The following is a 26,926-nucleotide window of genomic DNA, read 5'->3' on the forward strand; positions in this document are numbered from 1 at the left end:
TCAGCTCTACCTTAGATGCGCTGAGTAAGAATTTGCATTTTAGGAAGATTCCCAGGGAATTCACCTGACCTTTGAGGAGTATTGGTCTCGATCACGTGCAGATAGGAATTTCCAAGGCTCCAGTCCCAGGTGGAAAGGATGTGAACCCAGGAGTCAGACGGGTCAGGGTTCAAATGCTAGTTTACTAGGATTGGAAGTAAATTCAAATGCCTCTTACTAGCCAATAAGTGAGGAAGGTGTGACCTTGGTGACCTTGGACCAGCTCTGTTCCCTCCCTGAGCCTCAGCTGCCTCACCTGTAAAATGGGACTGAGAGAGACTGAATAATGTGAGAGCACCTGGCACACTGTCAGAGCTCAACAAGTTTTCATTTCCATTCAGCCAATTCTGCCTGCCCATCCCTGGGCTGGTGCAGAACACCTCAACTTATTTCCCTAAACCTCCCCTAGTCCCACCCTCTCCCTCGTCCGCTTCCCTAAAGCCTAGAGAGGGTCCTTCTCTGCCCAGCTGAGTTCTTGGAACTCCCATTTGCACTAGCGACGGCCCGGGGCACGGATGCTGCTGATGGTATGCATGTCTGCCTTATCAGCTGTGATGGCAGCCGAGTGCCACCTGTGTGATCTCTTTTAATCCTCATGACAATATCACGAGGCAGTTCCATGATTATCACCATTTTGCAGATGAGGAAACTGAGGCTCAGAGAGGATAAGAACCCCAGGTCACACAGCTAGAGGGAGGCAAAGCCATCTGCCTCCAAAGCCATGCTCCCTCCTCCATTCAGCGTCTCCTCGGCCGGGGCGGGGTGGGGGAGGGCAGGCTTCACAGTCCCCTTCACATCCCTCCAGGACCTGCTACTGCACCTTGAGCACGGGAGGACTTTGCCGCCTGCTTGAGCAGCACAGGGTGGGGGCTGTTTGAAAGTGATGGGTCAGCTGGTCAGGGTTATGAGTGAGGCCGGGGTTAGGGGAGGTTAGGCTGTGGTCAAGACTGGGAAACCAAGGTCAGGTTTGAGAGATGCAGTCAGGGCCGGGGCCATGTGGGCCAGGACGTGGTCATTACCAGGAACGGTCAAGACCAGGACTGATTGGCAGGGGATGCATTCTAGCTCTTTGCTAGAATCACCCGTGGCCCGTCACGGTGGGAGGTAGCGGGTTAAAGGCAGACAAGTGTCCAGGCGTCTGTGCGTCTCCTCTTCTCTGTCCTTCTCCCCTGCCACTCCCTGAAGCCAGAAGTGCCAGATGAAGGCCCCAGACTCTCTGGCCTTCCCTTTGCTGGACCTGGCTCGTCATGCCACTCCTAAATCCCACTCCCACATGCCCACCTGCGGGGCTCCCTCCCAGGCATCTCCCTCGACTTTTCCATCACTGCCAGCCCCACCCTGTGCAGCAAGCAATAGGGTCTCCTGCCCAGATGAGGTCCCTCCCATCCGGGAGGTGGCCCTGGAGCCTCAGCCTTGGGTTGAGAGGACAGGTGTGTTAAAGCCAGCTGTGGGGCAGCGCCGGAGGCTGTTGGCGAAGCCAGCTGGGACAGCAAGGTCATCCAGCAAGCCTGTTCTGGGCGAGATTTTCCTGAGCGTTATGTCAAATCACAGTGTTATCTGCTAACGTGACAATCTGATCTAATCCTCCTGGAGCCGCTAATGCACTAACTCTTCCATCAACACACGTTCACCCTCTCCTGCAGGCAGCAGCCTTTATGAGGTGGGGGGGTCAGCTTGTGCGTGCGCAATAGGGGTGGTCTCGGGGGGAAAGGCCCGCTGGCCCGCTGTCAGACCACAATCTGCCTCCCGGGATCGCTGGGGGAGCAGCACGGGGCAAATGAAGCAGCATGGAGATGGATTCGGTGACTGATAATTTCAGACACAGAAGGCACTAAGGTGTGGTTGATATTCGTGTCAGACAAGCTGTGGTTTGGTTTCAGGCCCCTTTGGATCTTCAGAGGAGCGGAAAAAAGGAGCAAAAAAGGAAGATGAGGATAGAGAGAGAGGCAGGAGAGAGAAGATGACCTTCAGGAATTCCCTTGAACTTCACAGAATGTGGCTGTAAATGAAGGAATCCCACATTTCCTCCCTGCTTGCGCCCCAGCTCCTGCGCCCTGTCCGAGGGTGTCCTGAGGCCCCCGAATGAGCAGGACAGCCTGGCTCTTCCTATGTTCCAGGGCCCTGGACCTTCCGGCCAAGCTGGGAGGCAGCTTGGCTGCTGCAGCAATGGCAGAGGTTTGCTAGGGGGCAGCCTCTGGGACAGTCTGCCGGGCAATCCCCAGAGCTGTGGGGACAGCCAAGGAAGTGGGGACACAGGGTTCAGGCAGGTCCCCGACACTCTGGGAAGCACTCACCACCCCTCAACCCCGGAAGGGCAAGGCCACACCCCTGGGTACTTACAAACACCTCAATGGTGACGGGGACAGTGCTGTTCAGAGGGGGGTTGCCAGCGTCCTTGGCCATGACCGTCAGATAAATCAGCCCATTGGCTATCTGTTCATAATCCAGGGGACGGCTCACACTGATCACTGAAACGACAGGAACAGGGCCCCAGCCCCTTTGTAAGCAGCCTTTACATGCCCAGCCGGCCAGCGCTCCCCTGTGGGCAGCTGACATGAGCCGGGCCAGCTCTGCCTCGTTGTCCCCTCCTGCCTCTGAACTCCTAGAGCCTCGTGGTCTGGACTTAGGTTTACTGGTTGTGTGACACTTGCCAGGCCCAGTGCTGAGCCTGCCAGGTGGTAACTATTTGGTGGCAATGTAAGCCCCGCCAGATGAAGAAACCAAGCTTAGAGAGGTTCAGTAACTTGCTCAAGGTCACACAGCTAGCAACTTGATAGAGCCGATGTTTGAGCCAGGTTTGTCTGAATCCAGAGCCCTGGCTCTTCCTCAGAAGGTGCTACTGCCTGCTTGTCTGTCTGTCTGATCCAGTCATCTAGCACTCCCCCATCAATCTGGAAGCTGCCTGGAGAACAGCGTCATGTCCCAGGCTCTCCAGTCCTCTTCCTGTTCCCACTCCTGATCCCCTCCAGATAAGCACCGAGTCCACCCATTTATTGCCCAGTGTCGGGGTAGCGGGAGGTGGTGCAGGCAGTGGGGTGCAGAGGGCAGCTCCCTCCTGACTCCCCTCTGGCCCTGTCCTTTTCTCTCATCGCCTTTCTCCCCTCTTTTCGTTTCGCTCTCTCCTCCTCGCACTACCCCATGGGCTCCTCGTGCCTGCCCAGTGGCTGGCTCTGGGCACTGTTTGGACCCCTTGGGCGGACACTCAGGGTGTGGTGTTGCAGACTTTACCCACAGCAGAACTCCACTGGAAGGTGGGCGAAGACCTTAACACCAAAGGCAGGCAGAGTGGAGAGGTAGGACTGGGGGAGCCAAGAGAGCCGCCTCAGCCCTCAAATGTCCCCACCACAGCGCACGCCAGAACTCGCACTGTTAGTGCTCTGGTGCTAGGCCATAGGTCTCAATTCTGGGAGGGAAGGCATATTGGCTTGGGAGTGGGGGGCACGGGTAGCCTGCGAATGCATTACAACAATATTAAATTGCAACTTTCTATTTGGAAAATGGAAACAAAGCTATTGCTTTAGTAATATGAGACCTAAGGAGGGTTCTTCCAGCTGAGAAGAGGGTGAGGTGTGCGGGTGGGCAGAAGCAAGAAACTGCTCAGGTTTTTAAAGGGGGGAGCATAGATTTATAGAGAACATTGGGCTGTAGCATTCAGAGTCAGGACTGCAATTTCTGCGACTGCATTTCTCTGACACAACTGTGGGGTGCTAGGAATGAGCACTGGACCCAGAGTTATCTAATGCACATCCATTCTGCCTTGGGGGCACCTAATCCATCTTCAAGCATTAGGGAAGCTTCCTAGAGAAAAAGATGTCCAAATGAGCCCTTAAAGCTACCCAGAGGTTAGAGGGAGGCAGGACAAAGGAACAGGGAGGAAGTGCTTTCCTGGCAGAAGGAAAAGACTCTACAAAGACATGGAAGTGGCCACTGTAAGGGGAGAGAGCATCAAGGGGTTCAAAGAGGCTGGATTCTAGCTGGGGGAGGAGGGTGCTGAGAGACAACGCTGGAGAGGCAACAAAGAATCAGATCACAAGGGCCTCACTTGGCAGCTTTGCTGTGTGACCTCAGGCAAGTTGCTCCCTCTCTCTGGGCCCTAGTTGCCTTGTCTGAAAAACAAGGTTGTCTTGGGATCTTGGAGCTTAAGGTTGCTGCTGCTATTCCCTGCTGGGCTCTAGGGATTAGGACTCACAGCGGGGCAGGCAGGGGCTGGTCTAGAGTGCAGAACTGTGCCTGGGCCAAGCAGGGAACGGCCACAGGCTAGGAGGGCTGGGAAGCGGCCATAGCATGGCCAAAGGATGGGGAAACTCGGCTAACAAGCCTCCACCCCATAGAGCTGCCCAGGCAGTCTTGGTAAAGAATAGGGACCCCTCAGACTGTGGTACCATCAGATGCTGGGCTGGCCATGGGCCTAAGACCCAGAGAAAGAGCCAGCCGATCTGAGATACAAATCTGATCCTACAGAAGGGTGACCCCAGGCCACGTGCCGCTCCAGCTGACGGGAGCTATGGAGCAGTTTCCCGAGCGGTCCAGGGTGTCTGGGAGACAGAAGGGCCCCTCCTGAGAGGTGCGAGTGTGCAGCCGTGCTCCCGCCTGCCCACCCTCCTGCCCGGGCTGGGCCCTCAGGTCTACCCGATACGTACCTCCATAGCCCTCATACACGCTGATGTCGAAGTAGCTGCCAAAGGCGGAGGCATTGACGATGCTGTAGGTGATCTGGTTGTTGGGAGGGGAGTCTTCATCCGTGGCCTGGGAGGAAGAGGGTGGACAGGGCACCGTGATCCCTCAGCAGGCTGGGGCCAGAGAGGGTAGGTGGGAGGCAAGGACTGACCCCTCTCAGAGCCCTCTGCTTTGGGTGACCCAGGATCTTCTTGTCCCTTAGCTGGAGGCCACTCTCTGGCTCCCAGGAGACACCCTGCTCCCCTCCCTGCTGGGGTGTGGAGGAAGCCTGGGAATCTGAGGGCAGGCTAGAGGCCTACAGAGAATGAGGGAAGACCAGGGTTCCCTGAGGATAGAGAGGGGCTCCATCATAACTGGCATGACTGTCTCCGAGACCTTTCAGTCCCAGCTCGAACACTCTACCCACAGAGGCCTTGCCTGACCTCTTGACTGGGTTGGGGCCCTGTGCTGTGCACCCCATCAGTGCCCCTACCTGACTGTAACTTCTTGTTTAATATCTGCCTGCCTCACTCAGCCCGTCAGCTCCACACGACCAGGAACCTTATGTTTCTTGATTGCTGCTGCATACCTAGAGTCCAGCACAGTGTTTGGCACATAGTAGGTGTCTAATAAGTGCATGCTGCATGAATGCAAGGAGGGAAGAAGGCACTGGGAATGGGGTCAGGGATCCTTCTTCCTCTTGACTGTCTTCCGGGGTGGCTGAATTAATTAGCTTCTTCCCAGATGTCTCTGACCCTAGAGAGCCCCAGGGGCATCCCACCACTCTGGGTGTAACCCCTGGGTGCAGGAAGGGAGGGCAGGGTCCGATGCGAGCCATGGCCATGTTGGGTGGGCACACGGTCCTGTCCTCTGTGTATCCCCCATGCCCACGACCGCCACCTTGTCTTCGTCCTGCCTCTGCCAGAAACAAGTTCTAAATGGAGCTCTGGGTGGGCAGAGCGGGGAAGGGGTGAGAGGACATTAGGAAGTCTCTGGTCAGAGGTCACCGGAGCGTGGTGGGGACACATTGAAGGAGGCCACCTGGAGTGTGGAGCCCCGAGTTCCGGTCCTGGCTGACTATTCCACTAATTCCCTGTGCCTTCTCGAGCCTGCCTCTCCCCTCCGCTTCCCCTTCCGTGAAATGGGTTGTGTCCACGGCCTCTGGTTCCTTCCAGCTGCAGCACTTCCTGATTCTAAGCAGCCACTAAAGGGCCTGGATGGGTGTCCTCACACAGGGGACTGCTCGGCACTCGCCACGGGAGATAGGTGGGTGTCCTTTTGCTGAATGGAGACCTGAAGTTTAAGCTGTGACAGATACTAGCCCCACTCAGTAACCAGGGACATGAGGTGATGCTCAGAGGTGGCCCAACACTGCCAAGAACGTGACCCCAAATCTGGGCAGAGTTCTCTGTGGACGGGAGGTTAACGCCTCTTGGGTGGTGAAGAAGAAGGCACAGAGGGAAGGGTCAGATGAACGGCCGGCCCGCAGGACACGCTGGCATCTCACCCGGAGCCGCACCAGCTGTGTGACAGAAGGCTCGTTCTCTCTCAGGGCACCCACATAGGCATCCTTCTGGAAGGTGGGCACGTTGTCATTGACGTCCAGCACGTTGACCCTGACCCGGCCTGTGGTCTCCTCGCCGCCCCCGTCCCGGGCGATGAGCGTCAAGGTGAAGCGCTGGATGAGCTCGTAGTCCAGTCTGGCAATCAGCATGACAAGGCCTGTGTCCTTGTCCAGAGAGAACCTGTGTCAGGCAGGGAGGAGGGAGAGAAAGGACGCCCTGGTTTAAAGCAGGCTTGTAGATTAGGGCCTGCATTTACCAGGGTGATGAACAGAGAGAAATGGGTCAAGTCTGAAATCTGCCTTCTTTTTCACTTGCCCTAAATAAGAAGAGCAGCTATTTCTAATGCAGAGTGGGGTGGGAGGTGGTGTGCAGGGATCAGGACCACGTGAGGGGTGGAGCTGTCAGGCGCCAAAAGGGCAGGAATAGGTGGATTTAATCAAAGAGAAAATTCAGGTAGAATGAGCCTCCTCTTGCTGTGAACAGGAGTTTCCGCCTACTGGAGATATTTAGATGTTGAAGAACTGTAATGGTCAGAAATTCCTACAACTGATACCACAGAAATACAAAGGATCATAAGAGACTACTATGAACAATTATATGCCAACAAATTGGATAACCTAGAAGAAATGGATAAATTCCTAGAAACATACAACCTACCAAGAATGGATCATGAAGAAATAGAAAATCTGCACAGACTGATTACTAATAAGGAGATTGAATCAATAATTAAAAACCTCCCAATGAAACAAAAGTCCAGGACCAGACAGCTTCACTGGTGAATTCTACCAAACATTTAAAGAAGAACTAATACCAATCCTTCTCAAACTCTTCCAAAAAACAGAAGAGGAGGAAACGCTTCCAAACTCATTTTACAAGGCCAGCATCACCCTGATACCCAAACCAGACAAGGACACCACAAGAAAAGAAAATCACAGGCCAATATGCCTGATGGACACAGATGCAAAAATCTTCAACAAAATACTAACAAACTAATTCAACAGCACATTAAAAGGATCATACGCCATGATCAAGTGGGATTTATCCCAGGGATGCAATGATGGGTCAACATCCACAAATCAACCAATGTGATACACACCTTTAATGAAATGAAGGGTAAAAATCATATGATAATCTCAGTAGATGCAGAAAAAGCATTTGACAAAATTCAACATCCATTTATGATAAAAACTGTCAACAAACTGAGTACAGAGGGAATGTACCTCAACATAATAAAGGCCACACATGACAAACTCACAGCTAACGTCACATGCAACGGTGAAAAGCTGAAAGCTTTTCCTCCAAGATGAGGAATAAAGGCAAGGATGCCCACTCTTGCCATTCTTATTTAACATATTATTGGAAGTCCTAGCCAGAGCTAGGCAAGAAAAAGAAATAAAAGGCATCCAAATGGGAAAAGAAGAAGTAAAACTGTCACTAATTGCAGATGACATGATAGTATATGTAGAAAACCCCAAAGACTTCACGAAAAAATGTTAGAATAAATGAATTTAGTAAAGCTGCAAGATACAAAATCAATATACAGAAATGTGTTGTATTTCTATACACTAAAAACAAACTATCAGAAAGGGAAATTAAGAAAACCTATTTAATTGCATCAAAAAGAATAAAATATCCAGGAATAATTTAACCATGGAGGTGAAAGACCTGTACAATGAAAACTGTAAGACATTCATGAAAGAAACTGAAGACGACACAAATAAATGAAAAAGTATTCTGTACTTATGGATTGGGAGAATTAATATTGTTAAAATGTCCATACTACCCAAAGCAACCTACAGATACAATGCAATCCCTATTGAAATTCCAATGGCATTTTTCACAGAGATAGAACAAACAATCCTAAAATTTGTGTGGAATCACAAAAGACCCCAAACAGTGAAAGCAAGAGAAAGAAGAAACAAAGCTGGAGGCATCACACTCCCTGATCTCAAACTATACTACAAAGCTATAGTAATCACAACAGTATGGAATTGGCATAAAAACAGACACATAGATCAATGGAACAGAAGAGAGAGCCCAGAAATAAACCCATGCAATATGGTCAATTAATTTACGACAAAGGAGCCAAGAACATACAATGGGAAAAGGACAGTCTCTTGAATAAATGGTGTTGAGAAAACAGGATAACCACGTGCAAAAGAATGAAACTGGACCACTATCTTACACCATACACAAAAATCGACTCAAAATGGATTAAAGATTTGAATGTAAGACCTGAAACCATAAAACTCCTAGAAGAAAACACAGGCAGTAAGCTCCTTGACATCAGTCTTGGTGATGATTCTTTGGATTTGACACCAAAAGCAAAGGCAACAACAAAAGCAAAAATAAACCCGTGGGACTACATCAAACTAAAAAGCTTCTGCACGGCAAAGGAAACCATCAACAAAAGGAAAGTCAACCTACGGAATTGGAGAAAATATCTGCAAATCATATATCTGATACGAGTTAATATCCAAAATAGATAAAGAACTCTTACAACTCAATAGCTAAAAAACCAAACAATCTGATTACAAAATGGGCAGAGGATCTGAATAGACATTTCTCCAAAGAAGACATACAGATGGCCAATAGGTACAAGAAAAGATGCTCAACATCACTAACCATCAGGGAAATGCAAATCAAAGCAACAATGAGATATCACTTCACACCTGTTAGAATGGTTATTATCAAAAGTACAAGAAATAACAAGTGCTGGCAGGGATGTGGAGAAAAGGGAATCCTTGTGCACTGTTGGTGGGAACGTAAATTGGCACAGCTACTATGGAAAACAGTATGGAGGTTCCTCAAAAAATTAAAAATAGAACTACCATGTGTCCAGCAATTCCACTTCTGGATATTTATCTGAAAAAAACAAAAACATTAACTCTAAAGATATATGCAACCCCATGTTCAGTGCAGCATTATTTACAACAGCCAAGATATGGAAACAACCTAAGTGTCCATGAATGGATGAATGGATAAAGAAAATGTGGTATATATATATACAATGGAATATTATTCAGCCATAGAAAAGAAGGAAATCTTGCTATTTGCAACAGCATGGATGGATCTTGAGGGCATTATTCTAAGTGAAATAAGTCAGACAAAGACAAATACTGTACGGTCTCACTTATATGTGGAATATAAAAACAAAACAACTGAGCTCATAGATACAGAGAACAGACTGGTGGTTGCCAGAGGCGGGGGGTAAATGGATGGGCGAAATGGGTGAAGGGGGTCAAAAGGTACAAACTTGCAGTTATAACATGAATGAGTCATGGGGATGTAATGTACAGCATGGTGACTATAGTTAATAACACTGTATTACATATTTGAAAGCTACTAAGAGAGTAGATCTTAAAAGTCCTCATCACAAGAAAAAGAACTTTGTAACTATGTATGGGTGACAGAAGTTAACTAGACTTATTGTGGTGATCATTTCACAATATATACAAATATCGAATCATTATGTTGTACATCTGAAACTAATATAATGTTATACAGTAGTCCTCCCTTATCCATGGTTTCTCTTTTGGTTTCAGTTACCTGTGGTCTGAATATATTAAATGGAACATTCTAGAAATAATTCATAAGTTTTAAATTGCACACCGTTCTGAGTAGCATGATGAAATCTCAAGTCTTCCTGCTCTGCCCAACCAGGACATGAATCATCCCTCTGTCCAGCGTATCCACAGTGTATACGGTACCTGTCCGTTAGTCTTAGTATCTGTCTTGGTTTTCAGATCGACTGTCATGATATCGCAGTGCTTGTGTTCATGTAACCCTCATTTTACTTAATAACGGCCCCAAAGCATAAGAGCAGTGACACTGGCAATTTAGATATGCCAAAGAGAAGCCGCCAAGTGCTTCCTTTAAGTGAAAAGGTGCAAGTTCTTGATTAATAAGAAAAAAAATCATATGCTGAGGCTGCTAAGATCTACAGTAACTTTTATTACAGTATATTGCTATAATTGTTCTATTTTATTATTAGTTATTGTAGTTAGTCTCTTACTGGGCCTAACTTTATAAATTAAACTTCACCATGTGTATGTACGTATAGGAAAAAACGTAGTATATATAGGGTTCGGTACTATCTAGTTTCAGGCGTCCACTGGGGGTCTTGGAACGCATCCCCTGTGGATAAGGGGGGACTACTGTATGCCAATTGTATCTCAATAAAAAAACATACACATATTTGGGCAATTAAAAAATAAAAAGAAATTCTGCCATCCCAGATGTTTTTGTACCAAAATGCTTTAAACTGGCAGCAAGGCATTGAGTAAGGGGAGGGGTGGTCGGTCCTCTCTTGGGAGCTACCCTTTGTCTTCTGCTCGAGGGACTGAGCCTTGGGTAAGAGCCTGGCAAACGTCTCCTGGGAGGAGCAAGGTCTAGCCAGACCATCCTTCTACCTGCCTCCTCTAAACATCCCTTCAGGAGCCTCCTCTGAGATGTCAGCTGGCATTTGTGTGCCCTGACCTGGTCCACAGATGCCAGCCACCAAGCCTGGAAGTTCCCGGTCTCAGAAGATGGGAAGAGATGAGGAAATCCACGACGATCACGACAAGGCCACATGAACATGGTCCCCTGAGGGGCAGGGATGCCTGTGCCTTCATCCTGTGGCTGGTTCCTTCCTCCCGTTTTGAGGCCCCATCACAGAGTGACAGAGAGTGGCCGGATGCACCTAACAAGCTCCGTCTCCTCCTGGTCATTCACACAGACAGTCGGGGCTGGTAATCCAAGCTGACAGCCACTGTCTTATTCATCCTGTTGGGCTTCCAGATGCATCAGACACTTCAATTTTAGAACCAGATCTGCCTCTGAATTCAACTTGGCTTTTGATCTTGTTAAAAATGAGAGGGCTTCCCCTTGGCTCAGTTTAACTGAAGACAAGGTAGAGAGACAGCCCAGAATCACGGTGGGTGACAGGGCAAGGCCGGCACAGGTCAGGGGTGAGGCCAGCCACCTACCTAATGGCTGCAGCACGTTGACAGCCCCCTCCTGCTGGAGGCTGAGTACCCTGATGGTGAGGGCCACATGCAGAGGCCTGGCCCTGCATGCTGTGTGCTTACTAGCCCTGTGACTTTGGGCAAGTGACTTAGCATCTCTGGGCTGCAGTTTCCTCATCTGTAAAGTGGGGATGATAATAGTGCCTAGCGCTGAGTTCCTCCATCATCTAGTTGTGAGAATCACATCAGATAATGTGTGTAAAGCACTCGGCAAAGAGCCTGACACATGGTAAGAGCTTCATAGATGCTAGCTGCTGCAACTGGTGACAGTGTGCTCCCATTAGCAAGTCAAAGCTTCTTCATTCCCAAAGCAAAAGGCTATCTTTTGAGGGTCAGAGAAACCACGCTCCAGAGAGTTAGAGGACTGGAGCACGACTGTACCACCAGCAGGGCCAAACCAGCGGGGTTTGTGACTCCCAGCCCAGTGCTCCAGCCATGGGGCACAGCGCCCCCCTGGGCACTGAGAAGTTTCCCAGACCATGAGAGAGGCAGAGGGCCACTGCGGAGGGGCTGGGGCAGGATCTCACCGGTCAGGGTCATCGCTGAAGAAGTAGTTGACTTCCCCGAAGGTGCCCACATCATTGTCTGTGGCCTGCAAAGGTGAGAACAAGACGTCATTACTGCTAGACCCAGCCAGGGCTTCGATCTCCCCAGGAAACGTCCACAGCGAACCCATGCCATTCTCAAACCACTGTATGGGAGTTGTCCATTCTCCCACACAACGCCTCTGGCCCAGGCCGAATTATCTGAACCCACGCTGTTCACCATGGTTGCCACCAGGTACAAATGGCTATTTAAATTTATACTGGAGAGCGCAGTTCTAGTGGGTTGGTCTTCTATCTAAATCTCTAACTTTGTGGAACCACCCCTCCTGGACTCACGTCAGGCTGGGCAGACTTATTCTCTGCAGATCCTCGGGGGCTGGGAGGAGAGCCCCTGGACCTGTGGCTTGGAGTGACAACCTGTAGGTTTGTGAAGTATCACAAATGGAGGTGGGGGTGGGTTCAGCCGGCTGGTGGATTCTTCGGTGATTCTCTCTCAGTCCCCAAAGCCCCCAAGTCAGATGTGCTACCCATTCAGGGAGGCCCCTTGGGGGTATTTCTGGTGCCCCTCCCTTCTTTAACCCTGAGAATAATCCATTGCATGCATAGGGCAGACTGTCACCTGGATGACAACCTCTTCTGCTGCAAACAGTCTGCCGCCCACCTCCATCTTCTCTGGCACCTCTCTCTGCTCGATCAAGTGGTCCGAGTGGGAGCTGCCTGCTCTGCCTGTGACCACAGGGACTGGGCTGGGAGGGGCCCTTGACCACAGGTAGGGCCTATCAGAATCCTTCCCTGGGATTCTTCATATTGTTGCTGGGGTAAAAGCTTTCCTCCAGGCCAGTTAAGCTAGGACGAAACTGGCAGCTGCTGGATGTGTGGGGAGGATGAAGGCGCCCCCAGAGGAGAGCTAGGAGAGGAGGCGGGCTGAATCCTGGTAGCTCTAGAGTCCTGAATCTGACATCCCTTCCCACCGCAGTTTGGTCTGTGAGTCCAACAAGACCTCTTTTACTCAGGCTGGTCCAAGTTGGCTTTCTGTCACTTGCAGTCAAAAGAGACGGGGGAGAGAGGCCTGCCTTATGCTGATGACAATGGCAATGATGGTGACCACGCCAGCCCGCACTATCACGCCTTTTACAAAGACCATCATGTTTGTTATGACCTCATTTCATCCTCACAACTGTCACAACATGATGAGGAAGACAGACATTTCCACCCATCTCACAGAGCACAAAACTGAGGCCCAGACCCCAGTGAGGCCTGGCGTAACCCTGTCACCCCTCTAGGTCAGGAGCAGGTTACAAGCAGAGTGGGGCAGAAGTTGAGATCCCCACTTCCAGCCTGGGGTTCCTTCTTCAGGCCACCAGAGACCCCACTCCATCCCCTCCCTTCTCCAGGATGACGCAGTTCTAGTGGAGGAGTGGCTCTTGTGGCTAGGACCTCTGGGCTTCTGCATTGTCACTGGCCTGGTTACAGTCCACAGTGCAGGCTAAATGACACCATTCATTCAATAGTTCCTTATTAAGTATACGCTCCATGCCAGGCACTGTGACTCTGTTCCCTTCCAGGCCACCGCCCTGGAGCCGGGCAAACTGCTGCCTGCCACCAGATGCCAGGCGGGCAAGGCCTCGATTGACCTTGGGTCCACTTACGTCTATTGCGGGCTTCGCTATAGGGTCATAACTGGATAAAATTGTGCTGCTAAAAATGTTTCTGTATCTTTGTTTTATCTTATATTAATTTTTTAGCTTTATTGAGGTATAATTGACAAACAGAATTCCCATATGTTTAAGGTGTACACCGTGACGATTTGATATACGCAAACACTGTGAAAGGACTGCTCTTACAGGACCCACTTTCCCCTCAGTGTCCCCACTGTTTCTGTCCCAGTAGACTGCATGCGGACCTGTGTCCCTTCCATGGGCCGGCAGGCTCTGAAGACATCTCAGGTTCTCAGGGGATGCATGTGGAATAAGTGGGAAGGAAAACGCTGAGCTATGTACCTGCCCTCCAACCCAGGACCGACTCCATGAGAGACCCTTCCGGTGCCCTGAGTCATGACTCATGACAACAGCCATTTATCGAGCACCTTACACTTGTCACATATTTTATCTTCATAACAACCCTATGAGTGGGTACTATTATCAGTACGACCTCCAATTTACAGAGGAAGAAATTGAGGCACAGAGAGGGTAAACAGCTCACCCAAGGCTTCACAGCTAACAAAGGGGCAGTGCCAGGATTTGAACCCAGTGCTGTCTTGCCCTGCCCTTTGCCTCTATGTGTTATTGCTTCTAAGCCGAGAGGACTTGTTCTCAGAAGGAAAGGCGCCTGCTTATTCCAGGGGAGAGGAGACCAAAGCCCCTAATAAGGCCTCCTCTCTCCCCACCTGCCAAGGATCAGAGGAGAAGTGGGGGAGCCCCTAAGTTCCCTTCGCTCCACTGATGAATCATCATCACCACCTGTGCTGTTATCAGACCATAACAACTGCAGCTGGGTCTGGGGACGAGCTGACCAGACGCCATCGAGCCCCTTGGTGAGGGGCCAGGGTGGTGAGAGACCCCAGTTCCAGGCCAGTGTCAACAGCCCAGGTCCCTGTGTGACTAGACAGCAACCTCCTGTGGCCTCAGCGTCCTCATCTGTTAATGGAAGGGTTTGGGGGAGTGATGAGGGCAGGGCCGCACCTGCCGGGCTCACCTCCCAGCAGGACGGTGCCTGGCACACAGCAAGTGCTTCAAGAAAGCTTGGAAAATGAATGAACCAATTCTAGTATGAAGGAGTGGTGGAGAGATGGGGGCAAAGATGAGGAGGAGCGAGGATTCAAAGGGAAAGGGAGGAAAGGAGGAAGGGGAAGGAGAGGAGAGCGGCTGGGAAGTGTGGAGGGGTCAGCGGGAAGTGGAGAGGGCTGGGCCTGTGCCCAAACCATGAGGGGGTTTCCTGTCTCTGAAGGTCACATCCAGACCTTGGGAACAAGCCCTTCATATCTGGGTGTCCTACAAAATCGCACATGAACTGTCTGGGCAGGAAGGACCCCTGAGGTCCCCTTGTCCAGTCCCCTTCTCCCTGGGGCCTGCAGCAGCTGAGGTCCAGGGAAATTAAGTGATGAGCCCCTGGGGACAAGATGGGACTGTCTTCTCTCTCCAGGCAGATGCTGGCTGCCATCCCCCAAGTCCCCACCCCGTCCTCGGGTGGGCTGGGCACAGCCATGGCTCCCTCAGTGACCTCCTTCCCCAGGGGCCTCTCACTGCCCGGCCCGGCTGCCAATGCTGACCAGGGAAGATTTGTGAGTCCTTTAGTGCCACCGTCTAATGACCGTATGAAATATGTATGCCTGGTGAAGAGGAGAGGGAGAACTTTCATTTTTCAAATGCATGAAGCAGAATAATGAGAAGATGAAAAGCTGCTTCCGTGGTCCTGCCAGGGTGTGGGCAGCCGGCACCGACACAGAGGGCCTCGCCAGGGCACTCCGGCTGGGGCCAAGCTGCAGTGGGCTGGCTTCGGGGCCCTGTGCCCCAGAGGAGGCAGCAAATCTGACCACTGGGCAGCCCTGCTGAAGGCCCTCCAGGGCTCCCTGGTGCCCCCAGGGGACAGCCCCTCCTCCTCTACATGCATTCCCAGCCTGCACCCCGGCCTCACGTCTGACCCAGCTCCCAGACGGACTGACTCTGCCCCTGCGGCTCCCTCTGCCTGGATGGCTTCCTCCCCCTCCCGCCTGGCTGGCCCACTCCTGTCCTCTCTGACTCCCCAGGGTTGGGTTAGCGCTCTGCCCTGCAGGAAATATTCCTGCCCTGACTGCACTGCGGGGCTGAAGCTGTGGGCTGAGGTGCTTCTCATCCACTGGGCTGCGGCTCCCTGAGGGCAGGGCAGGGTCTGGACGTGAAGGTAGCGCAGGAAAGCTCCTGGTATCGCTGTCACCTGTAGCTACGTCTGCATCCACACCCATACAACAGTATTAAAGTATAACGTTTGCTGTTGACCAGACCCTGTGAGGGAGGTACCGTCATAACCCCTGCTCCCGCCTTTAACAAACGAGGAGACAGAGACACGATGTTAAGGAACTTGCTCAAGATCTCACAGCTCCTAAGGCAGGGCTGGCCTGCAAATCCCTGCGTTTAAAACCATTTACCACCTCGTGGGACAGCAGAGTGCAGTCCTGTGGCACTGAGGCCCCAGCAGCCCTGCAATGCTGGCTGGCCCAGTAGGGGGCGCTGCTGGGGCCAGCGATGGGCTCTGTCCCAGCCCCACTCGGAGGGTTACGGCACTTTTTAAACCACCTCCTTCCCAAGACTTGCTATGTGGCCCACCAAGTGACAGATCAATGGACCAGTCAAGTGCTGCCATGCTATAGGAAGGAGGGCTTGCGGAGTGGCCAGGGGCCGTGCACAGAGAGCAAACACCCTCCTCATGCCAAGAACGCCTCCTCCCTTCGGCCATGTTCTAGGAATAAGCACCTCCGTTTCCCTGCAGGGTGACTTCCAGGGTCTCAGAGGCCAGTCAGATGGCTACAGGGATGGAGGAAGGGGATGGCCCCACTGGCTAGGCTGGGCGGCTCTTATATTATACCTGGCGACTGTAAGAAATGCCAAACCAGGGTTCCAGGTGAGCACCACACTGTGCTGCAGGCTCTCCCTCTGGAGCCTCTGTGTCCCCACCACTATTCCACCAGGGCTAGACTCTCACCCACAGGCACACACTAGTACACTTTATTGCTTGCCCAGACTCTCACAAGAGGCCCAGAGGCAAGAAGTCAAAACCAACGGCTAAAATGATCCTCCTCTGCTCCAAAACCTTCAATGGCTCCCCGCTGCGGCTGAATTAATTCCAGACCAGCACCTGGTGTCAAGGCTCTGCACAGCCCGGCTGGCCTTCGTGGTCTCGTATCTACCTCTCCCTGATGCACCCAAACTGTTCTCTCACTGGCTGGCTGTACCATCCCTTCATTCCACAACTGCTTTCCAAACTCCAGCCCAGCCCTCAGGGCCCACCCCAAATGCCCCCTCCCTCAGGGAGCCCCCCGATCGCTCACTGTTCTCGACCCCAGAGCCCCTGGATGTACTCCGTCTGGAACTCACGGCACCATCTGCTGTTCCTGGAAACTGCCTGTGTACACCTGTGTCCTCCCCTCCACGGAGAAGTCTGTATCTAACCGCCCACCGGCAGACACCATGGTGGGCAGTGAGCTCCTGAGTGGGGCTGCTCTGGTTGCCCAGGGGAGTGGCTGGGCTTTGTAAAGCATCTCCAGCGAGTCTCCCAAGCTCTGATCTCCCGCCCAACCTCCCCTCTGGCCAAACCCCAGAGGCAGACGGAGGGCAGGAGGACTCACTGAATGGGACACGCAGTCAGCCTGAGGGGGCATGCGCAGAGCAGGTGAACAGGGCAGGGTGGGTCTCGGGAGGCAGATGGAGGAGCACAGCACGGAAAGAACCTTCATGAAGACAATGACAAGACTCTTGATCAGTCATATAATCAGTAAATATTTTCTGAGCTTTTCCCATGTGCCAGCTACTGTGCCAGGCACTGAAGTCACGGCCATGAGCATGGCAACGCCCTTGCTGGAATGTGATTTACAGTCGGAAAGGGAGACAGACAATAATGGAGGAGAGAAATAATGAAATAACATCATTCAGACTGTGGTAAGAAGTGTGAGGAAAATAAAGCAGAAAATAGGGTAGCAGGTGACTGGGGTGGCTATTTTAGACCGATTAGTGGAGAAGATCTCTTGGGCAAGGCGTATTTGCGCCTGTAGGACAGTCACTGGCTGGACACTGAGAAGCCCAGGTAGGTCCCCGTGAGACCCTCCCTCCTGCCGCTGGAGGGGGCTCAGAACATCTCTGCCCCCCTATCGGCCTCCTGAATCAGCCTCCCCCAGGGGAAGCGTCCGCAGCCCAGGAAGACGGGCCGGCAGGTCAGCATCTGTCCCTGCGGTCAGCGCGTGGGGAGAGGGTGCGGCCGGACTGGCTGCTGCCCAGTGTCTGATTTATAAGCCATCTCCTCCGATTCTCCCAAACACTGGCGTTACCAGCAAAACTAATTCCCTCATTTGGGCCTTTATAATTGCATCGGCGAGTGCTTATTTCCGTGATGGACAACGCCAGCACAAGTGTAATTTTCTTCTGCTGACAAAAAGGAAAAAAAAAATACACACGGGGGGACATTCTAAAGGTTAAGACAAGGTGAGCCGGTGGTGGGGAGTAGTCGCATCCCCAGATTGGCCAGGCCCGAGTCAGAAATGCCCATCGTTCCCTGGCCCCAGGGCGGGAGGGGCCAGACGGTGCCCTGCCATTCCCCTCTGAGTACTCCACACGCCACGCCCCGTGCCTGGTAATTCCCATGCTTTATTTTACCCAACCTTCTCAACAGCCCTATGGGACCAGCACCGAATCATCCCCATTTTACAGACGGAGGGAACTGAGGCTCAGAGAGGTCAATCAGCTCACCCAAGGTCAAATGGCCACAGTGCGGGGACATGAACCCACATGGACTCTCGGGCTGTGCTCTTAACCACACCCTTCCCCTGCTCCCCCGTTGGTGGGGTGGGGGGAAAGGTGTCTTCCTGTAGTTTGAGAGCTCAGCCATGGCATCCAGGGTGCTCCTACCAGGTCCCCGTCCTCACCCTGTAGAAGCTGGATGGGCCCCCACAGGCAGTCCTCTCCTTCTTGCTACAGCCGCTCTGCCCACCCCCACCTGGACATGGTGGCTCCAGCAATCTGGCCGTGCCCATCGGCTGGGCTGCAGGGGTCTCTGGCTTTGGTTTCCCAGGACGCAGGCCCTCAGACAGGACCCTCGGACACCCAAGCAGGTGCCTTCCACAGTCCTTCTAAGAAGCCCCCCACTCCTGCCCCAAGCTTGGTCTTGGTGTGTGCAGGTGGCTCAGGGCCTAGACAGGGGGAAGCTGTATGGTCTAACCTGAGGTCACCTGCCAAGGCCAGGGCAACTCGGCTGGCTGCAGCTGCCCCCCCCACTCCGACCCACCCAGGTCTCTTCACCCAGCATCTCTGGACACAGCTCCCCTTCGACGTGTATGCCAGGGCCCTACACCCAGCCCAGCTCCCTGCTCTCTGATGCTCATCACAACACCCCATGCCACTCCCAGGGGACCCATCATTTCAGCAGTGGTCAGGTCCTCCTGTCTCTTTTTCGCCTCCCAAGACCCCCCATCTGACCCAGCCTGTTTTCTCGACGAACAGTCGCCACCTCTCACCCTCTTCCATTCGTTTGCCCTGGACCGAGGGCCTCCCCTCCAGGGTCCCTGCTTGCCAACACTCTGTCCCCACGCCTCCCTGCACCTCACTGCTGCCCCTCATCAGGGCCTTGCAGGCGCCCATCCGCTGGCGTTGGTCCTTACGCCCTGACCTGACTTGGCCTGCTCTGGCCTTCTCCAGGGTCTCCCTCCAAACTGCGGCCCCCTGGATGCTGCTGCTCTCTGACACCGCTGATCCCCTGCCTGGGGACAGTCACCCTCCTCTCTCACAGTTTTAAACACCCTCTACCCTTCTTCATAGCTTGAAAGTTCTGTCCTTGTGTCTTCCTCCTTCGTTCCCCTCACTTCCCTGCCTCTCTCTCTAAACACACACACACACACACACCCCTTCTCTCTCTTCGTCTCTCTGTGTCTCAGGTAGACCCCACCCCGCTACACACTTACACACAGACACACACACACTCACACTCACCCTCAGACTCAAGCAACCCCCACCCTGGTCTCAGCCCCTGCGGCCCCTCGCACCCTCTCCCCAGCCACCTGTGTGGCTGTCCCGCAGGCCGGCAGCTGGCAGGCACACATTCAATCACTCCGCACCCCTGCCACGCGTGCTTGCCCGGGCGACCCGCACGGGGCTTCTGCTCTGAAGCACGGCAGGCCCAGCTGCCTCCCCAGCAGCCCTGGCCCCGCAATGGCGGCAGGCGGCGGCGCCGGCGAGCAGTTCTGCTCCCATGCACAAATCTGCAGAGAAGGGCACACGGCACAATTTGTTCAGGAAACAATAGCAATGTTTGACATGTCATAAGGATTGATGGAGCAGAAATTTACATGGGAGAATGCATTTTTAAACAGCTCCACGGAGCCCCGGTGCTTCGCTGGTAATGCTTTCCACATTCATCATTCGCTGAGCCCCTCTGAATAACTCCTTAAACTACACGAGATTAACTGCACTCTTGCAAGCTCTGGGGGGCTGGGGGGGCTGGCGTGAGGAAGGAGGGACTCCGCTGGAACCCCATAGCCCAGAGGCCCACGTGACCTCCACTTGGCCTGATTAGGCCCACGTGGCTGGGTGATCTCCCCTGTTCCCACACTCCCTCCCATGGTGCTGTGGATGAGAATCTCGGCTTCTCTAGGACACGAAGTAGAAGCCAATGGCCAGGGAATATTATCCCGCGTGCCTCACACTTCCGGGGAATGCTCGGTGCATCAGTCCTATCCTGTCCCCTCCACCACCACCACAACCCCCCAGCAGCCCATCCTCCACCAGAGCTAGAGGGAGCGTCTAACAACACAAGACACCCCTCACCAGCTTATAAGGCTCCCAGGGCATTTAAGACAAAAACCAAACTGCTTGCCACGGCCCTGCGGCCTGACGTGGGCTGGCCTCTGCCCTCCCCTCCTAACTCACATCCGCAGTCCCTCTGCTCCCTCCAGTCAGTCTTCAGGTTCCTCATAAGCCAAGCTTGTCCGTGCCTCACAACCTCTGCACTAGCGGTTCCCTCTGCCAGGAAAGCTCTTCCCCAGATCTCCCGGTGGCAGGCTCCTGCTCCTGCCTGGGGTCTCAGCCCACAGGATTCTATCCACATTTGTAAAGATATTTGCATTGGTAAAAGCTCACTCTAACTGCTGCTTGGAGAACTGACTCCCGGGGAAGGAAGGAAGCTAGGAGCTCAGGTAGTCACACAGGCAGCAGTGAGAGGCACGGGGGCGTGGGCCAGGGTGGTCACAGGGACGTGCTGTGCTGAGAAGTAGCTGGACTCAGCTGGAGTGACGGGTCTTGCTGGTGAATGCACGTGGTGGGGAGAAGGGCATGGTTTTGGCAAGAACATCTGGGCAAAAGTTTCCTGGCTGTCTCCTCCCACTGGAATGTAAACTCTGTGGGGGCAGGAACTGAGTCTGTCTTGATCCCCATGGAGCCCCAGCAGCCATCAGCGCTGGAGGCCTTCAAAAAACGGCAGCTGAATGAAAGGAAGAATGAATGAGGAAGACTATACCTGATGACTTAGGAGCTCCCTTCTAGCAGTGACAAGCCAGGAGTTGCAAATCCTAAGTAGATGGACTTCTAGGAAGGAAAGGACACCAGAAGCATGATGATGATGGAGGAAGAGGAGAAAGGGAGGAGGGAGAGAGAGAGGAGGATGAGGAGGAAGGAAGGAGGAAGTGATAAAGAGGAGAAGAGAGGAGGAGGGAAGAGGAGGGGGAGACAGACGAGGACGGAGGAGGAAGAAGGAGGGAGAAAGAGACCAAAGAAAGAGCAGGGACAACCACAGTAACAGCCACTCTAAGCCTCAGTTTCCTCATCTGTAAAATGGGGCTAATAATAGTACCTGCCTCATGAGGTTGTTGTGGGGATTAAAGAAGGTGCTTTAGACCAGTGCCTGGCACATAGGAACTCCTTCCTAGGTGCAGCAAGTATTAGGATTCCCAATTCTCACTGTTCTCTTTATCCAGCCCTCCACAAACACGCTCCTGCCGAGCCCCCTCTCAGCCCAGCCCTCCCACCTGGGCTGTGCCAGCAGCAGCCAGGTGGAGGCGGAGGCAGAGGTGGAGGTGGCGGGGAAGCGGCCCGGAGCCCGCAGCAGGGTCCGTGTATTAATGCGTCAGTCCTGCGGCAGGGGGAGGAGGAGGGAGAGTCAGGCTGACAGGCGCCCTCACGCTGTGGCCCCGGCTTGCTTGTTATTGCAGACACGGTGTTGTTCTTGGGCTCCACACCTTCTTCTTTATTTCCCTTTATTTTATTTTAAAACCTGGAAATAAAAATTGATGGGGAGCAAATTGCTCTGGCCAGCAGCTCTGTGCTTAAAGGAGTTGTCGTGGGAAAGCAATTACAGGCCGTCAAAGGCTGTCAGGGTGGCGGGCAGATGCCTGGTGGTCCCTGGGCCTCCTGCCTGGGAGATGTGGAGCCGGCTGGAGGAGTGCAGGGGCTCCCATGGGGCAGAGGGCTACCAGAGATCACTGCCCGGGCTGAGAGTCACCTGTGGGCCTGGCACTGTGTGAGGACCGTGACACAATTTGTCCCCAATCCTTAAAACAACCAGCAAGACAGGGGTCACAATCCCATTTCACAGATGAAGCCACTCCAGCAGATAACAACTGCAAAAACAGAAACAGCAGCTCGCCCTTGTTTAGTCCTTCCTGGGTCCGGGCATTATTTTGAGAAATCATGTGTATTAACACATTTCTTTTCCATTCCCACTCTGAGAGAAGTACTAACACCCTCATTTCAGGGATGCGAAAGTGCCCAACTGTGGCGGAAGCTGCCAGTGCCGCACACAGGCCCTCGGAGCTCACCTCCACCCGCCAGAGGCTGCTTTACTGGGGACACCTGCGCCTCTCGGCCGGTGGCCTTTTCTCTCAAGGAAGCAGTTGGCATGATGCGGTGTCCACCTCCCCGGAAGCTGCCCTCACTCAGTGGAGGCCAGGAGTCGATGGATCAGGACCCCCGCCTCCTCGCCCTGAGGTGAGGTGACTCAGGCACAGCCTCGCCCCCCCAGATTTCCCAGTGGACTGAGCTCCAGTAGCCGCCCGTGGTACCTGGCTTCACAATACCCCCTTTAGTGACCTCATCTCACTTCCCACTCCCACCTGAGTTTCCTGGGGTCACCCACCATGCACACAGCCTGCCCTCGAGTCCTTGTCTCAGGGTCTGCTTCCTTCCGGGGGAGCCAGACTCAGACACAGGCCTCAGGCTGGATGCTGGGCACACAACGGTGGGCCAGGGAGCATGCTCCCCGCCCTCGTGGTGCTCACAGCTGCAAGGCTCAGGGATGGCGGGTACCGGCCCGGGGCCCCACAGTCGGTCACTGGCAGAGCTGGGATTCGAACCCTAGCCTGTCTGACATTCAACACGCAAACCAAAGAGAGCAAAAAAATCCTGCTCCTATCCTTCTACAACACTGTCCATTCTCTCATGCCCTTGGGTTTGAGGAAGACTCAAATTGAGTGATTTTTTTTTTAATCACATCTGACCATCAAACAAAGAAAAGTGGGATGCAGAAAGCCATTTTCCGGGGGATGCAGGAGGAGGGAGGGTGTCTGGCTGGGGGTGAACAAGATATTCACAATCAGAAAGAACTCAGGGCCTCTCTGGGGCCAGTTATCAAGCTGAGATTACAGGGTAGAGAAAGAGAAAGGGAGGGTGCCAGAGAGATGGGACACAGTGGCCGAGGCTCAGTTAAGTGGGACCTTATGTGCGGAGGAGATGGAAGGCGGAAGAGAAGACAGTCCAATCAACCCCCTGGGGGAGCAGCCAAACCATGGCTGGGAACGCCTCCTCCCCATTACCAGATCGCACCACTGTAACCCCCGCCCCGAGTCTGGCCCCCTCCCTCTTCTCCCCTGCCCCTGTGGGATGCAACAGACAGCTCCAGGTCTAGCGGGAAGGTACCTGAGCGGGGGCCGGGCTCCACCCATGACCAGGACACATCCTCACTCCAAGGTGACTTGGAGCCCGGGCGGCACGCCCCCCACGCCTGCTGCCACTGGTGGGCACTGATTGGGCCAGCATGTGCTCCTCACTAATGAACCGTATTGATTCCACATTCTCCTGTTGTCTCCCTAAATGGCAAGTCACACATCTGATATATTAAATACCCACACGATTGCCCGCCTGACATCTCCATCACTCCGCCTGCGGGTCCCTAATGAATTGTACAGCCCCACAACGACAGAAGAAATTAAGGTCAAAGTCCGACGCAGGCACCATAAATCACCCGTGATCTCTGAGACCAGCAGAGGGCTGCAGCCCCAGCCCCTCACTCACCTGGGCCAGGCCGGCCCAGGGTTGACGCGAGACAGCCAGGCTGTGAGTGCGGGGTGGGGAGGGCGTGCTGGGAGCACTCCTGACTGAGCAGCAGTCCCCATCCGCATTTGGGGATTTGGGTCCCCTCACTCCTCAGCCCACGCCACCCCCAGTGGTCAGAAGGTTCTAACACAGACTGAGAAATGCACGGAGAGGCAAGCAGCGTATCTTATTTACAAAGACTTGCGTCCCCAGGAGTTCAAAACACTCTGGCTGCACTGTTCTAAAATGTCCCCAGGAGGGGAAGAGGGTTCAGCAGCATTCTCTCCATTTTGCAGATGGAGAAGGTGAAGCTTGCAGAGAAAAGGGGCTTGCGTAGGGTCTTTCAGCCAATTGGAGACCTCGACGTTCCAGACTCCAAGTTCACAGGTCCAGTTAGAATGGGATCCTAAGGGGGTCTTTTGTCCTGGTCTTGTTTCTCCTCGGGGGAGGGGGTACCCATACGGGCAGAGGGAGCTGGGCAGGCAGAGGGAGCTCCGGCCTTGGGTTGGCTTGAACGTTGGCTGGTCAAGTTCAGTTTGCATCTCATCATACCTCTTGGTTCCCCCGTTCTGCCAGACCCTGAGGAGGGTGGGGTTCAGTCTCCGTAAGAGGCTGCGTTGCCTCGTGGTTACGTGAAAGGAGTCTGGCATCCTAGAGACAAGGGTTCGTACCTCAGCTCTGCCCCCTCCACGGGTGTGGCCTCGGGCAGACACTCAGCTTCTCTGAATCTCAGTGCTCTCATCTATAAAATGAGGAGGCTAATTCCTATCTCACAGGTGGTCGTGGGGACTCAACACAGGTAAGGGGCTTAGCTGGGCACCAGGCAATTGATATCAGCGCTATCATTTGTTTAGCACCTCCTCTGTGTTGGGCTCTTGCTAAGTTCTCCACATGTATTATCTCATTGAACCCCCACAACAAACCTATAAAGAACTATCGTCGTTACCATTTTCCAGAGGAGGAAAGTGAGGCACACTGGGGTTATTTGGCAGAGACTAACCATCCATGCTCCCTTTCTCAAATCAACAGAAACTGTGATTTTTAGATGGCACAACACTATCTGGCTAAAATACTGTATTTCCCAGCTTCCTTTGCAGATAAGCACAGCCATATGACTAAGTTCTAGCCAATGAGATGAAAGCAGAAGTTTACAAGCATTTCTAGGAAGTCTCCTTAAAAGGGAGGGAGAGTGCCCTTCTTCATTTCCTCCATTCTGCAGCTTGGAATATGGATGCAAAGGCTGGAGCTCTAGCAACCACATTGGACCATGAAGATGAGGGCCACACTCTAGGAATGGTGGAGAAGAGAGCTTAAAGGAGCCAGCCAAGGCTGCTCATCTCTAAACTGCTTTTACATGGGAGGGAAATACACTTTGATCTTGTTTAAGCAACTATTTGGAGGGTTTCTGTTACTGATAGATGTATTGGGTCATTGCTGATACAAGTAACCTGTTCAAAGTCACATAGCTCAAAAATAGCTGAGTCAGGATAAACCTAGGTGGTTTAAGTCTGGAGCCTGGGGTCTTTACCACTCTGCCCCCTGTAGTGAGCACTTGAGAAACATGAGATGATATCATCACCACCATCATCGTTACATAGTAAAGCAGAGAAGGTTCCTTCTAGAGATGTTCAAACTTAGATTACCATGCATTAGTTGGTCATGAAATCAATTTAGAGGGTCATGACCAGCACTTTAAAAAATGAAATCTAGTAAAATAAAATAGAAATACTAGGATGAAAACTATAAGACAGTGATGAAAGAAACTGAAGAAAATACAAATAAACAGAAAGATAATCCATGCTCATGGATTAGAAGAATTAATATTGTTAAAATCTCCACACTACCCAAAGCAATCTACAGATTCAATGCAATCCCTAACAAAATTCCAACAGCATTTTTCACAGAAATAGAACAAACAATCCTAAAATTTATATGGAATCACGAAAGACCCCAAACAGCCAAAGCAATCTTGAGAAAGAGGAACAAAGCTGGAGGCACATATCACAAAGCTACAGTAATCAAAACAGTATGGTATTGGCATAAAAACAGACACGTAGATCAAGGGAACAGAAAGAGAGCCCAGAAATAAGCCCACGCATATATGGTCTGTTAATTTACAACAAAGGAGCCAAGAATATACAATGAAGAAAAGACAGTCTCTTCAATAAACGGTGCTGGGAAAATGGGACAGATACATGCAAAAGAACGAAACTGGACCCCTATCTTATACCATACCCCAAAATTAACTCAAAATGGATTAAAGACATGAACGTTAAGACATGAAACCATAAAACTCCCAGAGGAAAACGGGGGGTAAACTCCTCGACATTGGTTTTGGAGATGATTTTTTGGATCTGATACCAAAAGCAAAGACAACAAAATAAAAAATGAACAAGTGGCACTAAATGAAACTAAAAGGCTTCTGCACAGCAAAGGAAACCACCAACAAAACGGAAAGGCAACCTACCGAATGGGAGAAAAGATACACAAATTAAGCCTCTGATAACAGGTTAATATCCAAAATATATAAAGAACTCATACAACTCAATAGCAAAAAACAAACAATCCAATTTAAAAATGGGCAGAGCGTCTGAATAGACATTTTTTCAAAGAAGACATACAGATGGCCAACAGGTACATGAAAAGGTGCTCAACATCACTAACCATCAGGGAAATGCAACTCAAAACCACAATGAGATGTCACCTCACGCCTGTTAGAATGGCTATTGTCAAAAAGACAAGAGAATAAATGTTGGCGAGGATGTGGAGAAAAGGGAACCTTTGTGTACTGTTGATGGGAACGCAGCCACTACGGAAAACAGTATGGAGGTTCCTCAAAAAATTAAAAATAGAACTACTATATGATCCAGCAATTCCACTTCTGGGTATTTATCCGAAGAAAATAAAAACACTAACTTGAAAAGATATCTGTGCCCCCATGTTCCTTGCAGCATTGTTTACAATAGCCAAGATATGGAAACAATCTAAGTGTCCATCAGTGGATGAATGGATAAAGAAGGTGTGATATATATATATAGAGAGAGAGAGACACAATAGAATATTATTCAGCCATAAAAAAGAAGGAAAATCTTGCCATTTGCCACCCAGCATGGATGGACCTTGAGAGCATT

At 52.1% G+C, this 26,926-nt stretch overlaps 1 protein-coding gene across 1 annotated transcript in view; it reads right to left on the minus strand.

Moving 5' to 3' along the window:
• Positions 1 to 26,926, minus strand: part of LOC131407585 (cadherin-23-like) — a 326,276-nt gene that overhangs the window by 48,087 nt on the left and 251,263 nt on the right. The window contains exons 14-17 of the mRNA XM_058544366.1: positions 11,797 to 11,861; positions 6,203 to 6,440; positions 4,680 to 4,785; positions 2,380 to 2,507 (exon numbers count right to left, since the gene is read on the minus strand). Of these exons, the coding sequence (XP_058400349.1) occupies positions 2,380 to 2,507; positions 4,680 to 4,785; positions 6,203 to 6,440; positions 11,797 to 11,861 (537 nt within the window). The remainder of the gene's footprint in view (positions 1 to 2,379; positions 2,508 to 4,679; positions 4,786 to 6,202; positions 6,441 to 11,796; positions 11,862 to 26,926) is intronic.

The sequence above is a fragment of the Diceros bicornis genome, chromosome 6, assembly GCF_020826845.1.
Source record: "Diceros bicornis minor isolate mBicDic1 chromosome 6, mDicBic1.mat.cur, whole genome shotgun sequence".
NCBI classification, from domain to species: domain Eukaryota; kingdom Metazoa; phylum Chordata; class Mammalia; order Perissodactyla; family Rhinocerotidae; genus Diceros; species Diceros bicornis.